Here is a 17,304-nt window from a genome sequence, read left to right on the forward strand (position 1 = left end):
GTCACAGTGTTTTTACAGTTTCAACGAGGAGAGACAGGCGGGGGGGAGAAAGACTAAGGAGGGAAATCTGGCCCCAAAATAACAACTGGAAAAATTAAATTCTTACTAAGTCATATAGATCAGAAAGATTAGAAATTCTAATTCAATGGATTATCCGGAATCGAGAATTGCAGAGAAATTTAGCAAGTGATTTAGACTCTGAATTGCTTGCCAGCTTCTTTGTTTTTGCATTTTAACTTCTTTTAGTAGCCCTCAAGTATGAGTTTATTTTTGATGTCCAGAGGAACAAGAACACAGTCTTTTTGAGACATCACCTCAGAATATGTCTTAGGATCGGCTTTCAAATTAGGAGCTAAGTGGTTGTTCAAATGTGAAGAAAGGGGTTTGGAATTTTTGATCTGGAAACCCCTGGATATAACCACCCTGGATTCCCCTGTAAAGTAGATTGAAGACTCCTGACAGTATGGAAAGTAACTGACTTATTAGTGAGATGATAGCACAGTGGTTAAGATAATCAGGTCATAGGTCACACCGCTTTGAATCCTGTCTCTTTCCAGACTAAATGTTGTGACCAGCTCTCTAACCTCTCTGCGCCTTGGGAGAGGAGGGTGGGTCTCCATCTGTGGAATGGTGTTAATGACAACGCCTCCCTCCTGGGGTTATTGCGAAGGCTACATGGATTAATGTATGTACATGCTAGTACATAAAAATGTTTAAATGAATGTTTGCTATTTTTATTTCCTAAAAGACTTGCCCTGTTTTTAAATAAGCAACTCTATAAAGTGACTAGTTTTCTTAACTGAAAGGAAAAGTTTTAGACTTGCAAAACCTTTTATTACAGAAAATCTTTGATGTTCAGAGACTGTTTTATGGTCTTTTCTGTGTTGCTTCTGTTTTGTTAGTTGTATGCTGGTATTTTCTTCTAGAAACATATAAGTGAAAAACTTGGTTCTTTTGAGTTTTAAGGGAAAGTTTGGATAATTTGAGGTGTCAACTGCAATGAGAAGTAAGAATTCCAACTTTTATTACCAACCCCAGCTAGTAGCTGGGTTGACAACACCAACACACCAACTCGATATGTAGTACATTTACATCAGGAAAAAGTTAGGGTGTAGGAGCTGTCTTGTCTCCGTTCAGCAGAGTATTAAGAAACAGTTCAGCCCCATGACCCCAAAGGATATTCACACTGGATCTTCCTTTTCAGTATTTACAGTCTTAAAATGTTTTTGCTTCCACTTTAAGAAGGGTCACATGAGATCATACATGAAAACACTGTTGCCAGGTTGCCAGTACTCATCAGAGGCTTCCCTCAACTGCTGTAACTCTTCAAGGCTAACTTCAGATCAAAAGCCACATGGTAATGAAGAGTCTCTTAGGAGGTCAAAGCAAAACATCAGTTCAGTTCAGTCTCTCAGTCGTGTCCAACTCTTTGTGGCCCCATGAATCACAGCACACCAGGCCTCCCTGTCCATCATTAACCCCTGGAGTTCACTCAAACTCATGTCCATCGAGTTGGTGATGCCATCCAGCCATCTCATCCGCTTTCGTCCCCTTCTCCTCCTGTCCGCAATCCCTCCCAGTATCAGAGTCTTTTCCAATGAGTCAACTCTTTGCATGAGGTGGCCAAAGTATTGGAGTTTTAGCTTTAGCATCACATGCTGCTGCTGCTAAGTCGCTTCAGTCATGTCTGACTCTGTGCGACCCCATAGACAGCAGCCCACTAGGCTCCCCTGTCCCTGGGATTCTCCAGGCAAGAATACCGGAGTGGGTTGCCGTTTCCTTCTTCGATGCGTGAAAGTGAAAAGTGAAAGTGAAGTCTTAGTGGGATACAAAATAAAAGTCACAAACTGATGGTAAAAAGCTGTTAACCGCATCCCCCCATGAGAAAATCAGTCAAGAAGACCAGCCCAGGTGTGTGGAATACTTTATACGTTATGTAATATAATCAGTACATTATAAAATATAATCATTATGTAGTAATAAACACTACTTAATGAAAACATAGGAAAGGATTGGTCCTGAGCAACACAGATGCTGTCAGGGAAACCTAGGGAGTTCTTTGCAGTGCAGTGATATCAGTACAACATGTGAATGCAAATTGAGTCTTTATCTAAGATTTGCTTCTGTGCTCACTTGTAACTGTGCTCTAAGAAGGCCATCCTGGAAAATGAACTCTCAGAAATGAAATTAGTTACATCACATCTTGTGTATTTTCTGTTTAAGTGGGACCTAGTCAGAGGGTGAGGGAGACAGGCACAGGGAGAGTGGGCTTGCAGCCGTCACACGATTACCTTGTCTGACCTGGTGTCACACGGCGACACTGGTGGACATCTCCATCTGTGTTGTTTCCAGTGTTTGACAATTATGAATATAGCTGTTATGAACAATAATACATACATTTTTATATAAATGAAAGTCTTTATTTCTCTTGAGTGAATACCCAGGATTGAGATTGCTGAATCATGGTATGTCTTATTTTTGTCATTCAGTCACTAAGTCATGTGTGGCTCTTTGTGACCCCATGGACAGGTGGTTCTGTGGTAAAGAACCCATGTGCCCATGCAGGAGATGTGGGTTCATTCCCTGGGTCTGGAAGATCCCCTGGAGAAGGAAATGGCAACCCACTCCAGTATTCTTGCCTGAGAAATCCCATGGATACAGGAACCTGTTGGGCTACAGTCTATGGGGTTGCAAGAGAGTTGGACATGACTTAGTGACTAAACAACAATGGTAAAAGTGTACATAAAACTTCATAATAAGACGTCGTCAAACTGTTGTCCACCTTGAGGCGTGCCATTTGCTTTCCCAATAGCAGTGTATGAGGTTTCATTTGCTCTGCACCCTGGTTAGCACTTAACATTGTCACTTTAAAAAAAAAAAAAAAAAAGCAATTCAGTAGGTTTCCAGTGGCATCTTATTTTGGCTTTAAATTGCATTTCTCTAATGGCTAATAATTTTGAGCATCTTTCATGTGCTTATTTACCCTCAGTGTATCTTGCTTGATGAAGTATCTGTTTCGATCTTTCTGCTCATTTAAAACACTTGAGTTGTTCTCGTTATGGACTTCTGAGAGTTCTTTATACATTTTGAGCAACAAGTCTTTTGTCCGAAATGAGATTTGCAAGTATTTTCTCCCAGAATATGGTCATCTTACCTTTCTTTTAATAGCATCTATTACAGAGTAAAAGTTTTTGATTTTGATAAAGTCCAGTTGATTTATTTTTTTCTTTTATGGATCATGCTTTTGGTGTCAGATCTAAAAACTCTTCGATTAAGCCATTCTTTGCTCTGTTGACCATCTCTTCTGGGATGGTAATGTGTTTCTCATCTAGAAGGCTCACACACTTCCTATAAGGATCTTTCCTGACTGAAGTCTTTTCATAATTGTGTCTCTTATTTGCACTGTAGGGCTGCATATTTGCTTTATAGCAGAGGGTTTATTTCACTCTATTATAGTTGCTTTTATGTTTTGCTAAGCTGTGCTAGGTGGTGAGTATCACAAGGGGAGGGACCATCTTGCCATGTTCATTGTTGCCTCAGTCCAGTGATTCATGCACAGTGGGTGGCACTCATTGAACAAATGAATGGAGTTGCTGCGCATTTTCGGGTTCCTCTGCCTTTGTACGTTGTTGTTGTTTTTATTGTTTAGGCACTCAGTCCTGTCCGACTCTTGCGACCCCATGGACTGTAGCCCCCCAGACTCCTTTGTCCATGGGATTTTCCAGGCAAGAATACTGGAGTGGGTTGCCATTTCCTTCTCCCAGGCATCTTCCTGACCCAGGGATCGAATCTGTGTCTTCTGCATTGGCAGGTGGATTCTTTATTGCTGAGCCACCTGGGAAGCCCGACTTTGCACATCCTGTTTCCTAATTACTTACAATACTCTATTTCCCTTTCTCTGACTGGTTGGCCCGTCCCTATCTCTCAAACCTTTCAGACCCTTCCCCATTTGCTCCAGGCTGAAGTATTTACGTCCTCCGATGATCTTAGGGCACTTGGAACATGCTCGCTTTTTCTGTGGTGCTGCAGATAGCTGAGGTCTTTCCACCACTGGAAGACAAAGAATTGCTTGTATTCATCACTTAACCCTCAGAGCCTAATATCCCTACCCAGGAGTTAGCAGTACTCAATAAATGTTTATTGAATGAATTATGATGTATATTTGTCTTTTTCTAATTTATTTTTGACATTAAAAAGCCTAGGCATTAACATAATTTAGAGAAACGTTGTGGGCAGACCACACCAACACGCATGAGTCCCATCATTTTTGTGGATGGTTTTTGCTATAACAAAGTTTTATACCATCCGTAGGACATAGTTTTATAATTCCTTTAGGTTATGAATATGGATCATTATAGACAAATTTGAAAATATAGTACAAGATTTGTGTTCAAAAAAATTCATATCATCTTTAATGCTACCACCCAGGCAAGGTGTCTGCATAACATTTTGCTGTATTTTTCTTCTGGGGGGAAAAAGTGTCTATATTTGTGAGCATTTATGTCTATTATTTTATATGTCATTTTTACCAGTTACGCTCATTGACTCTGATCACACAAATATGCACCTGGAATGCTGTGTATTTTTAAAATTGAATCTTGTACTCCAAGCATTTCTGGTATCATTAAGAATTGGATTTGACTTTGAGTATACCAGAATATTTTGAAGGTTTTTACATGTCATATGTAGGATGATGCTGCCTACCCACTGCATTAACGTGAAACCTGATCCTGTTAATGATGTGCCCTTTAACTCCTGAAAATGAATTCATTATGACAAAAGCCAGCTGTACTTCAAATCTCATCAGGTGACATAACACACAATAAAGAGGTTCTGAAGCCTGGTCTCTACTTGACATTAAATCCACAAAAGGAGATGCAGTGAGAATGATTTGCTATCATTCCTGAGTGATGAAGTAAGGGAGAGGACTCTCAGATAACATGGGCTTTGAGGGCCCTGTATTATAAGGTGGAATTCACTCTGAGAGAAGCTACGACTGTCATTAGACATCACGGAGAAATGCCGAGACTTGTTCTGAGCAATTGGTGGAGAGAGACGAGAGAGTGGAGACCCTAAAACAACTATGGCAAGGGTAGTTGTTCTTGTTTTTTAATTTGAAACTTGTTTATTTTAATGTAAAACTTAGCAAGCTTAATAAAGAGGCTTTTTGCTGGAAAAGATGGCATAATTCTTTGGCGTTTTTTTTTTTTTTTTTTACCACCTGTGGATGCTCATTTCACCTTTTAGAGCAAATCTGATGAAACTACACACACGGGCTTTAGAAGCTGGGTTTTGACTGTAGTGGTGTCCAAAGGGACCTACAGTTTCACTGGAGGTCTCTTAGCATCTGTTTCTTCATCTGTAAAATGCAAACAATAAAACCTTCTAAGGTTGTTTTGAGATTTAAATGAGTTGGTCTATGTAAAATGCCTATCATGGGGCCTGGTACCTTGAAGTTTGAAAAAATAGTGATTTTTCAGCTCTCTTTCCACTTTCTGCCTTTCATTTCTGTTTCAGTAAAAATTTGTGCCTTTGCTACTTGTGATGCCCTGAGGATAAAATTGGTATTGCTTCCCTGTAGCCAGAAATCTAAAGAAGACAGGGATGTGGCTTTCAAAGAACTTACAACCTGGGGTTATAAGGAATAGATGTTTAAACATCAAACTATACTATAAGGCAGAATAAAATAAATGCTAAACAGAGGTGTAAATAATGTGCTGGTGGTGGTGACCTGGGGAACTTATAGAGGAGAGGATTATGATATAGGCATTGAAGGATACATGGATTTTCATAGCTGAACACAGCAGGAAAAGATAATTCTGGTTGTGAAACTGCATGATATGTTTGAGTAGTGAATTGTCTACTTTTTGGCTTGAGCATGAGTGAGAGGCATGTTGTGTAGAGGTCAGGCTGGAATGATAGTGTGGTGGCTGATCTCTGACGTGAATAGCTTCACTCCATGGCTGAAGAACTTGTATGACGCGTAAGACAAAAAAGCAAAAACCCAAGCGACAAAAAAACACTTGGGCTATCTCATGTGTATAATCAGTACTAAGAACTGCAAGAAAGATACCAAATGGTTGTAGGATGCTTGCTAATAAGCATTGGGGATCCCATCTGATGTGACTTATTATAAGACTGGTACTGTCCTTGCTTGCCATATAAACTCCTCTAGCCAGAGAGCATATGATATACTTGATGAAGGATTTATGAAGGAGCAATGTAAAGAAATAAGAGTTGTTAGTATGGAATTGGGAGAAGGAATGGCAACCCACTCCAGTACTCTTGACTGGAAAATCCCATGGACAGAGGAGCCTGGTGGGCTGCAGTCCATGGGGTCGCTAAGAGTCGGGCATGACTGCGCGACTTCACTTTCACGCATTGGAGAAGGAAATGGCAACCCACTCCTGCATTCTTGCTTGGAGAATCTCAGGGACGGGGGAGTCTGGTGGGCTGCCGTCTATGGGGTCGCACAGAGTCAGACGCGACTGAAGCAACTTAGCAGCAGCAGTATGGAATTAGACTTAAGCTATCTCTTAGAGCAAGGAGGGTCTCTAAGCAAACACTGCTACCAACCTCTTTTCCTTTGGAAAGAGACATCAGAGTCCATAGAGGTAATTTATCTTCAACTTTAAGGAGTTCTGTTTATATCATTCTGAAGGTCTGTCCTAAAGTATGTAATTGTTGTTTAGGGTTTAGCTGAATGTTGTGTTTGTAAATAATAGAAATTAACAAGTGAACTTGGATGTTATGGATTAAAAATCAGACATCAATATGGCTATTGTAAGAGATGTTCATATATTTTGTTATTTCCACTTCTAGGGACTTAATACCTATCATTGCTGCTCTGGAATACAATCAGTGGTTCACTAAGCTATCCTCTAAGGATCTAAAACTGGTAAGTAATTGAAGATGTTGCTTAGCTTTGCTGAATTTCAAAAACCTGAAAATTATAAAAAACAAAAAACAGACACATATTTGTTTTTCAACGATACTGGTGAGCTGAATACATGTTATTTCTAGGGAGATATGTTCCTATAAATGATCTGCAGAACATTTTACAAAGTTTGTAATGGGAGATGCTTCAGAAAAGTACTTCCTCATGTTTTCAGCTGCTTCAGGCAATTTTAGATGATGAACAGAAAGGCACATTTAGTGGAGCCGTCTGTATACCCTCATTCCACTGGCAAAAACTATTAAAGTTACATTTGCACAGCTGCAAATAGCAGATTTTATGTTCCTATCTTGCATTCCATCTCCACAAAGCTTCCCTTCCTGAGAATTTAGGAAAACATTACCAAGGTAGAGTTGGTCTGGAGCTTTGATAGCTAACATTAATTTTCTAGATGAGGTTTTGGGCAGATTTATATGTAAGCAAAATGAAATCAAAGTGAAATCTGTTAGTTTTTATAAGACATGGGGGAGCCAAAGTTTTGGTCTGTTTTATTAGTAGAAATAAGATGCTCTGTTGGGTTGTTTTTTGTTTTTTTTTTGTCCCCACAATTTCAAAGCAGCCATTTGGACAGAAGCTTATCCATGAGTTAGGTTTCTGCTGCTTCATTTGAGCATGGGAGATAATTTAGATGTTTTAATGGAGACTCTTAACATTCAAGTCTCCAGCTTTCAGAGGTAATAGAAACTAGGGGGTTAAGCTTTTCTGAGTGATGGACATCTAGGTTGCTTCCATGTTCTGGCTGTTGTAAATAGTGCTGCAGTGAACATTCAGGTACATGTATGTTTTTGAATTATGGTTTTTTCAGGGTGGCATATGCCCAGTAGTGGGATTGCTGGGTCAGATGGCAGTTTTATTCCTAGTTTTTAAAGGAATCTCCATAGTGTTCTGCATAGTGACTGTATCAATTTACATTCCCACCAACGGTGCAAGAGGGTTCCCCTTTCTCCACGTCCTCTCTAGCATTTGTTGTTTGTAGATTTTTTGATAATGGCCACTGTGACTGGGGTGAGGTGATAGTTCACTGTAGTTTTGAAGGAATGGAGATGCAGACGTAAAGGTTTTGTAGATATAGTGGGGGTGGGTGGAAAGAGGATGGGTTGAGTTGAGTTGAGAAAGTAGCTTTGACATATATGTATTACCATGTGTAAAATAGATAGCTAGTGTGAAGCTGCCATATAACACAGGGAGCTCAACCTGGGGCTCTGTGATGACCTAGAGGGGTAAGTTAGGGGTGGTGGTGGTGGGAGGGAGTCTCAGGAGAGAGGGGAGATATTTATGGTTATAACTGATTTGCATTGTTATATGGCAGAAACCAACACAACATTGTAAAGCAATTATCTTCCAATTTAAAAATTTGAAAAAAATTAAAAAAATTTCCAAGTGAAGAGATAGGATTTGGATTGAGACCTGGATCTGTTGAAAGTGGAAGGTTGAGATTTCCTGGTGGCCAGACTGCTGAACTTGCCTGGGGTGTGAGTGGCTTAAGGCGTTATAGGTATAAACTTGGGTGGAACTCATTTGGGGATTATTAAGAGCCAATGTGGTTGACAGTAAGAATGTGGGCTTAGAAACAAATCTGGGTTTCAGATTTGGACTCTTTATTACAGGGCTGTGTGACCTTAGATACATTATTTGATCTTCCAGGGCCTCTGTTTCCTATATCCCTGTTACTGGGAGCTAATTGGAACTCATGTCTTATTTATCTCCATTCAGTGCTTATCAAAGTACGTGGCTCATAGTAGCTACTCAGTAAAAGCTGGTTTAATCAACAGATGTCAAATGACTTTTGTTGAATGGATGAATGGACACAGCAATGTAACTCATTTGCAGGTTATTGAGATGAGTAAATTATATTTATATATATAAAATATATAAAATTATAAATTTTATATATATATATATTATTATTATATATATAAATTATATATATATAGTGGCGATGCTCAGTTGTGTCCTATTCTGTGACTCCACGGACTATAGCCAGCCAGGCTTCTCTGTCCATGGGATTTTCCAGGCAAGAGTTCTGGAGTGGGTTGCCATTTCCTCCTTCAGGGAAACTTCCTGGGATTGAACCTGTATTTCTTGCTTCTGCATTGGCAGGCAGATTCTTTACTTCTTTGCCACCTGGGAAGCCCAAATAATTTTTATGGAAGTTCTAACACAATGTCTAACGTACTACAGGCATTTCACAACTGTCAGCTGTCATTGCCATCCTCACAATCAGATTAGCAAAGAGGCTGAGAAGTGAACAAATGGGGGAGCATGAATTATGGAAACTGTATCAGCTAAACAGGCGGGTGTCAGATCAGTGATGATGGAAGTACGGATGGTGACCCCAGGGAGTGAGTGAGCAGACAGCCGTGATGGGAGACCTGGGAACAGAAGCCTCTCATTTGCTGTTTGCAGGGATGGGGACTGTTTGCAGGGCTGAGCCAACAGAGATTGCAGGTGTGCGAGGGGAGCCATTCGAGGAATGAGAAGTAGATTAGCCCGGGGATTGTGGGATCAGAGAGAACAATGGTTTGCTACCAAGTTAGTTTTCCTGGCTTATTCAGACGTTCACCTAAGCCTGTGATTTTCAAAATGGGGCACAAGAGAGCTCTGAGGAAGTTGCGGACATCCCTCTTTTGGAAGTTATCTGAAATCACTGGTATCAGGCCATTGGAGCTGCTGTTCTATCGTTACTCCTCCCAGGCAGCATCTCTTTTTTAAATGCCTTAGGTGTTTAGGAAAGAAAACATGCACATAATTATTTCGGTCTTGGCCAGACAAAGCATGTACGTGCCTGTGTGCTTTTATGGATGCCCTGGGATGGTGGGAAGTGGAAGACAGGATTTGAGGATTATTGCCTTCTCTGCTTTTCTACTAACAGATTTAAACACAAAAATGAAAATGTGTCTATTTTTAATGCTTAGTATTTAAAAATGAGAAATACTCTTTGGGATATCTCTCTGCAAGTTTTCAAAGAGATTAGCAGTTTCTCCATGTTTGTTACCCAAAGTTAAAAAGAAATGATACTTTCCTTTGATAGCTATTGCAGTATGTAATCTTGAAACATTTTCTAATACTTGGTTTATTTGAGGCACAGGAATGCATTACACCTTCTTCAGCTTTTTTACAAAGTGTAAAAAGAAGGGGCTTCTCAAGTTATATGAATTCTCTGGGTTATTAAAATTGCTTCTCGCACAACAGAAGTCTCCTGTGCTTACTGTCCCACAGGAAAAATGTGACTTATATGCTTGATGCTGATCTTATGAAGTCTGTTAGCAGTCACTATTCCAAATTTAAGTAGAAGGATAGAGGGTTTTTTGTTTGTTTGTTTTTGAAAATATACCAAATACACAATTAGGGCCAAGGTTCTGGACTCATAAAATCGCAGTAGAATTGGGATTTTGCTCAATTCTCTTTTTTATCATTTAGGCAAGTCAGTGAGCATCATTAGGTCTTTTAAAATCTTTTAAAAATTATGTGCTTGGACCAGATACGGTATGTGGTTCCTCTCAGTTTCAAACTTCCGTATTTGTTTTATTTTGGACTAGTTCATTTGTAATTTTATAGTAATTTCTCCAGTTTTCATGCTATACATTTGATTTTAAAATAAATATAAGCTCTTAGAGAGTTATCATATTAGCTTGTTAAAAAAAAAAACAACTTTTCCTTAAACCTGTAAACAAAGTGCTGAACATGCAATAAGACATTTGGGGAAGACTACTGTAATGGTAACATTTTCTTGGTGTTCAAGTTTGTGTGTGTATCTCTTTAAAATATCCATCCATGTATATTCTTTGCATATAACAAATATATGCAAATAACACTTTTCATGTAGTTGGCATTTAATAAAAGGTAGCAAAATTAATGTAATCATGAACGACTTATCACACCTCTCCCCTACTTGCATGTTGAAGAAAAGTTGGACACACTTTTCCTACATTTTCTTTAATAAATTTTAATTACAGTAATAATTTCCAATGAGTAGATGAAAGCCTTGCTTCACAACTCAGCTTTGGTAAATTACTTTTCTAGATGCTCTGAGGTAGCCCTGGAAAGGTGATGATACTATGGATTATTTCTGGAAATTAGAATAATCTTCACAAAAACATGTCTGAGTAATCACCTTTTATCATAACACAGAATAAGATCATTTCCTCTAGTTGTATACTGTAAGGCAAAGAATGGTACTAATAAGGGGTCAGCATTTTGAAAATCGCCACCGTCAGCATAATATAAATTGCAGGCATTGGGTCACTTGGAATTAATTTTCCTCTCCCCTCATCAATCTGTGGGTCACATTAGAAACCCAGGAATAGTATGAAGGCAACATTGTAAACCCAGAGGAATCAAGCAGGACACGAGAATTATAAAAGCTTTAAATTCTGTGCCTCTTGGTGGTTTTCCAAGTCATTTTTCTAAAGGCTACTTGACTGGAGAATTTGTGCTACATTTTATACTTTTCCAATAATGGTTAAGCCAGTTGGATATTCATGATCTGATAAAGAACTATAATATTTTATGTACTATTTCAAGAAAAGAAACTGCTCTATTGTATGCTATACTACAGAAAATGATTTCTCTCTCTCTTTTAATAACATAAAAGATTTAAAGAGACCTTAAATTATGATGACATTTAAAAATCACTTTTCAATGTCTGAATAATTTTAAGGTCAGGAGCTACCTTAAGTTTAGTTTTGGAATAAGGCAGGATATAAATAAATATAAAGCATTAATAGGTAAAAATTTAAAAGAGAAAATTATGCACAGTTCTACCAGGGCACAACTCTTGATTTCTCATAGTCCCCTCAAGACTTTTTGGCTGCATATATTAGCCATTTCAATAACTGTAATCTTTATTAAACACTTCATTTTAATTATGCATTTTCATTTAACGTTGTATCCTAAGCATTTAAAATATTTTGAAAGATATGAGTTTATGACTACATCATTTTTTAAAACAGGTTTATTAACACGAGATGATTCATTATTAAAGTCTTTCTTATTCCTTACCTTGGTTTAAAGATTACTAGTAGCAACATTGTAACACCTAACATTTCTCAAGTGGTTATTCAGCCTCTCTTTTATTTATTTATTTATTTATTTATTTTTTTGTTTTTCTTTTCTTTTTTTTTTTTAATTTTATTTTATTTTTTAGACTTTACATAATTGTATTGAGATCCTTAAATGTTATCTATAAAAAGAATAATAATAATTTACAGCTTTATAATGAAATGCACATAGAGGGCTTAGCTCAGGGCCTGGCATATGACAAGAACTCAATAAGTAGAGTTGCATCATCAGCCTCATCACTATCGTCACTACCACTCAGTCTTTGGTTTTTATTTTGGGTATCACTTTCTTGGGGATTTCTTTTGGTTTTCCCAGGATTGCATGAAATCTGTGTGCCTATAGCATTGCCAAAATGCCTATTTTCCTGTCATAATTGTGTATTTCCTTCTTGTCTGATTGCCTTCTGGGTGCTATCTTTGTGGAAGGCAGGGACTTTTTCCTCTATGTTGTTGTGTTCCCTGAATCTTCATCAGCAGGATGTGTAGGAGTAGTTGTCAACTCATGGGATGTTGATTGGATGAATGATTTATTTAAAGCTTTGTAGCTGCAAGGATTTATGATGGTGAAGTGAGGTCGTATTCTGACTTACGATATGGTCAAAGAATATTTTCTGTTACAGTCCACTGATGTCTGTGAACAGATCTTGAGGGTGGTGAGCAGGTCCAATCGACTGGAAGAATTGGTGTTGGAAAATGCTGGACTTAGAACGTGAGTATTTTCCTGAATGTATGAATGTGTTGCTTTAAAACATTTTGCCCTTTCTTCTAAAATTAATATATGGTTTTGAGAAAAAAATTAATGATATCATCTGTATAGTGTTTTCTCATCTTAAAAAAAAGTCCCTGTGATCCCCATTATTATTACAAAGGTCAAGGATTTTATCTTCTTTTGTGGTGTGTCACATGGTATCTTTGAGGGTATATAAGGATAATGCTTAAGAGCATGGACCCTTGGGTCAGATGCCTCATGTCTTTGGGCAAGTTGGTTCAGTTCTCTGTACCTCAGTCTCTTCATTTTTAAATTGATGATAATAGTGCTTACTTTATAGAATTACGGTTGTAAGGATAAATGAATTAATACATGGAAAGTGTTTAGAAAAGTTTCAAAATCTTTCATATTAGAGATGCTATGTGTTAGCTTTTACTGGTACCATTAATCATAAATCGTAGTCATAGTAGTGGCACATTTCATAGGATGTTATTGTTTGGCTTTGATCTGTTTCATCCATTTTTCTCCCTTTTCAAATTCACACTTAAATAATCTTCATCTAGTGTGATTCAGTAACAATACCCAAGCCTTACTAGGGGCATGCGACTTCGAACCCACTGGAGTAAAGACATCATTGCTATTAAGTGAGGAGGCTTGGCAGTTTCATAGTCATAGCACTTAACACATTATTTTAAGTTAAACACACCTAAAATAGTGCTTTTGACTATGAGGTGATTGGATGGCATCACTGACTTGTTGGACATGAGTTTGAGCAAACTGGGAGCTGGTAATGGACAACTGACATGCTGCAGTCCATGGAGTCGTAAAGAGTCGGACATGACTGAACAACTGAACTGAACTGAAAATATAGGGCTAGCAAATATAGCCTTCAAATTCAACAATTAGGGCAGTCACTTCTGCCTTCCTGAGTATTGCATGAAATTAAAACTGATATAGGGAATAGCCTATTGCGATTTTCGTGAAAAACAATTCAATTCAGGATTTAAGTCACAGAAGGGCCAAAAGTACTATTAATAGCATTCTTTAATGTGTCTTTAAAGGAGCAATTATACATTTTTCTTTGGAATGAGGTTTGGACTGATCAAGATGAACCATATTCTGGCTATGACTTTACGGATTCTCTAATGAGGAAATGTACTCGTGAACATAGATTGATTCTTAACAAATATGATATATAGATTAATTGTAAAGATTGGTTCTTAACAAATATGATATATAGGTTAATACTGTAAAGGCTCCTCCTTTTTTTAAATTTCACTCTAGCTATTCTAGCATTAAATTTTCTAGTTGAGTCGCTTTACACATTGTGTCTTAATGTTTGTTTACTTGCAGAGATTTTGCACAAAAACTGGCCAGTGCTCTAGCACATAATCCCACTTCAGGGCTGCACACGATTAACCTTGCTGGCAACCCACTGGAGGATCGAGGTACTGTAGCATTTACATGACTGTTGATGCCAGAACTGTAAGAGGATTAGGGAGTTTTCATTTAGCCATGCCTGTGAATAGTGTGTCCTAGTTGTAATTATATTATAAATGCTCTTGTTGGCTTAAATTTTTTCCAGCCTCTGGTGAAAATACTCATGCTTCTGTATGATCTTACAGAAAAACCCAAATTAGCTTTTTGGCCAACCCAATATGATTGTATCAGCTGACGAACAGGTTTTGGAATTGACCCCAGTGGAAAGGAGGATATTATTTTTTAAATGATCGTATTGACTTTTTCTTGCTGGGTAGCAAATTACCACAAACATGGCAATTTAAGATTACATAGATTTATTATCACACAGTGTCTTTGGGTCAGTCTGGGTACAGGTTGACTGGGTTCTCTACTCAGTATCATGAGACTGAAGTCAAGTCAGCTGAGGTTTATTTGATCTGGGGTCTTCTCAGGCTCACTGGTTGTTGGCAGAATTAAATTCCTGAGGCTGTAGGACTAGGTCATCATTTTATTGCTCCTTGCCAGTTCTGGCATCAGGCACTTCCTGTGCCTGAAGGCTGTGCTCACATCCCCACCACGTGGTCCCCTCCTCTCCCAACTTTACTGTCTGCCTCGCATTCCAGGCCAGCAGAAGCACAGCTCTCTGATGCTTCACTTTCTTGTAGACAGGTCACTTGTTTGAGTCAGACTCCTCCAAGACAGTCTCCTTCTTGATTAATTCAGAGTGGACTGATTAGTAACCTAATCACATTGTGATATCCCACCATATTCCTTTTTCCCCCAGTTTCTTATTTTGTAATGGGGTATAACCAATTAACAATGTTGTGATAATTTCAGGTGAACAGCAAAGGGACTTAGCCATACATATACATGTATCCATTCTCCCCCAAACTCCCATCCCATCCAGCCTGCCACATAACATTAAGCAGAATTCCCTGTGCTATATAGTCAGTCCTTGTTGCTTATCCATTTAAATTTTTTAATTTTTTTAGTTTTTAAAAATTTATTTTAATTGGAGGCTAATTACTTAACAATATTGTAGTGGTTTGTCATACATTATCCATTTAAAATACAGCAGTGTGTACATGTCCATCCCAAACTCCCTAATTGTCCCTTCCTTCTATCCTTCCCCCAGCAACCATAAATTCTTTCTCTATATCTGAGTCTGTTTCGGTTTTGAAAGTTCATCAGTATCATTTCTTTTTAGATTTGTGATAACCCATCATGTTCTTTGGTCTACCCCACACACTTAAATTATGTAGGATGTATTTACCAGGGATAGGAATCTTGAGGACCAGCTTACAATTCTGCCTATCATAGATGTCTTTTAATTTTTAATGAGATTTGAGTGTGAGAATAGAGAGGAGTTGAAGGACTAGATTTCATGAGGAGGCAAAAGAAGGTTATATTAGAAGATGTTTGCATGAGTAGAGGGAAGAGTCAGTAGCTTTAGAAAGTGAAGCCTGAGAGTTTGAATTCTCAGTAGGAGAACACTGGTGGATGAGATTTAAGAAGGAGTAGCTTGATCTCTAGAGGGGATACTTTGTTTTCATTGTGTATTTATTACAGATGTTTTCCAGTGTTGTTGACTAAGGGCCTTTCATCTTGGGATGTTATATATTTGATGAGGGTTAATTATTAAACTGAGCTGAAGATCTGGTATAGACACTCAGTTCTGTATTTTTGTTCCTGTTACTGACATTGTTCTTCATTGAAAAAGATACCCATGTGGCATCCAAGGAAGCATTTGAAGAGGAACTTCCTAGCACCTGAAATAGTGAATCTAAAGGAAGGTTGAGACTAAATTGGAAAACTAGATCACATGAAAGACACTCTCATAGGTGTAAAAGGCAAAGCTGAAAGTACTGGAAACGTAACTCTGCAACAGGAGTTTCTCTGGGGTTTTAGTATTTTCTTTAGGAAAAACAAGTGTTCTCTCTACTAGTCAAATGCTACCAAGAGGTGACTAAAACCATGTAGATCACCTTTTATAGACAGGAGGGCTGTTTTGCTTTTGTTTTTAGGATGGAAGAAACTCAAACATGTTTGTCTCCTGACTGGACAGAATCAGTGGTTATTAAGCGCTGGTCGCTAGGAATGTGAAATCCAGAGTGTAGTAAGAGACACTCCTTGGTCATCAAGGAAATGCAAACTCAAACCATACTGAGATACCACCTCACAACAAGTAGTTGAGCTATCATCAAAATAAGTGTTGGAAAAGATGTGGAAAATGGGAACTTACGCATTACTGTCGTAAGTGTACAATGGGGCAGTCTCTTTGGGTGCTGGTTAGCCAGTTGCTTCAAAAGTCAAACACAAATTTACTCAGTGACCCAGCAATTTCACTCTTAGGTGGTCCCCAAGAGAGACGAAATGAATGTCCACTCAAACACTAGTGAATGAGTGTTAATAGAAGTTCATGGTTGCCCCAAAAGTGGAAACCTAAATGCTAATCCCTGGTGGGGGAATAAACAGAATGTGGTGTATCTGTACCGTGGAACCCTGCTCCACAGCACAGGAGAACGAGGTGCTGGTTCTGCTGTGACATGGGTGAACCCCAAAAATATATTTAGGGAAAGAAGAGAGACCCCAAAGATCTTTCATATTATTTGGGCTTGGGAGGCTGAAAGTGAAGTCACTCCATCGTGTCTGACTCTTTGCAACCCCAGGTATTGTAGTGTACCCAGCTTCTCCGTCCATGGGATTTTCCAGGCAAGAGTACTGGAGTGGGGTGCCATTTCTTTCTCCAGGGGATCTTACCCAGGGATGGAACCCAGGTCTCCCGCTTTGTAGGCAGATGCTTTTAGGGGAAGAATGAGTCTGGGGCTCTTCATCTTCCTGTGGTGTGCCTCGTATGCCCTGAGGCGCAGCCCTCCTGGACAGCCTTATCTGTTGACTCCTCATCTTGAGTTTGAACTCCTGAGATAGCAGTTCCTTCATTCTGTTGCACTGGAATTAGATATGGATGTCTCTGTACCAGCCTTACTTCTCATTCCTCCTCCTCGTCCATCATTCTCTTGTAATCTCCTAAGACACACCGCACCTAGCCCAAGACCTTATATGCAATCAATAAATATTTTCTTTAAACTGAATTTCACTTCATAATAGAATTCATTTTT

The 17,304-nt window shown here is 38.6% G+C and overlaps 1 protein-coding gene across 7 annotated transcripts in view; it reads left to right on the forward strand.

The window, feature by feature from the left end:
* The window catches only part of CARMIL1 (capping protein regulator and myosin 1 linker 1), a 315,090-nt gene that overhangs the window by 167,745 nt on the left and 130,041 nt on the right, over nucleotides 1-17,304 (forward strand). For all 7 annotated transcript variants that reach the window (XM_044928005.2, XM_044928010.2, XM_044928014.2 and 4 more), the window contains 3 exons: nucleotides 6,823-6,898; nucleotides 12,636-12,724; nucleotides 14,078-14,172. In XM_044928005.2, the coding sequence (XP_044783940.1) occupies nucleotides 6,823-6,898; nucleotides 12,636-12,724; nucleotides 14,078-14,172 (260 nt within the window). The remainder of the gene's footprint in view (nucleotides 1-6,822; nucleotides 6,899-12,635; nucleotides 12,725-14,077; nucleotides 14,173-17,304) is intronic.

The sequence above is a fragment of the Bubalus bubalis genome, chromosome 2, assembly GCF_019923935.1.
Source record: "Bubalus bubalis isolate 160015118507 breed Murrah chromosome 2, NDDB_SH_1, whole genome shotgun sequence".
In the NCBI taxonomy this organism is placed as follows: domain Eukaryota; kingdom Metazoa; phylum Chordata; class Mammalia; order Artiodactyla; family Bovidae; genus Bubalus; species Bubalus bubalis.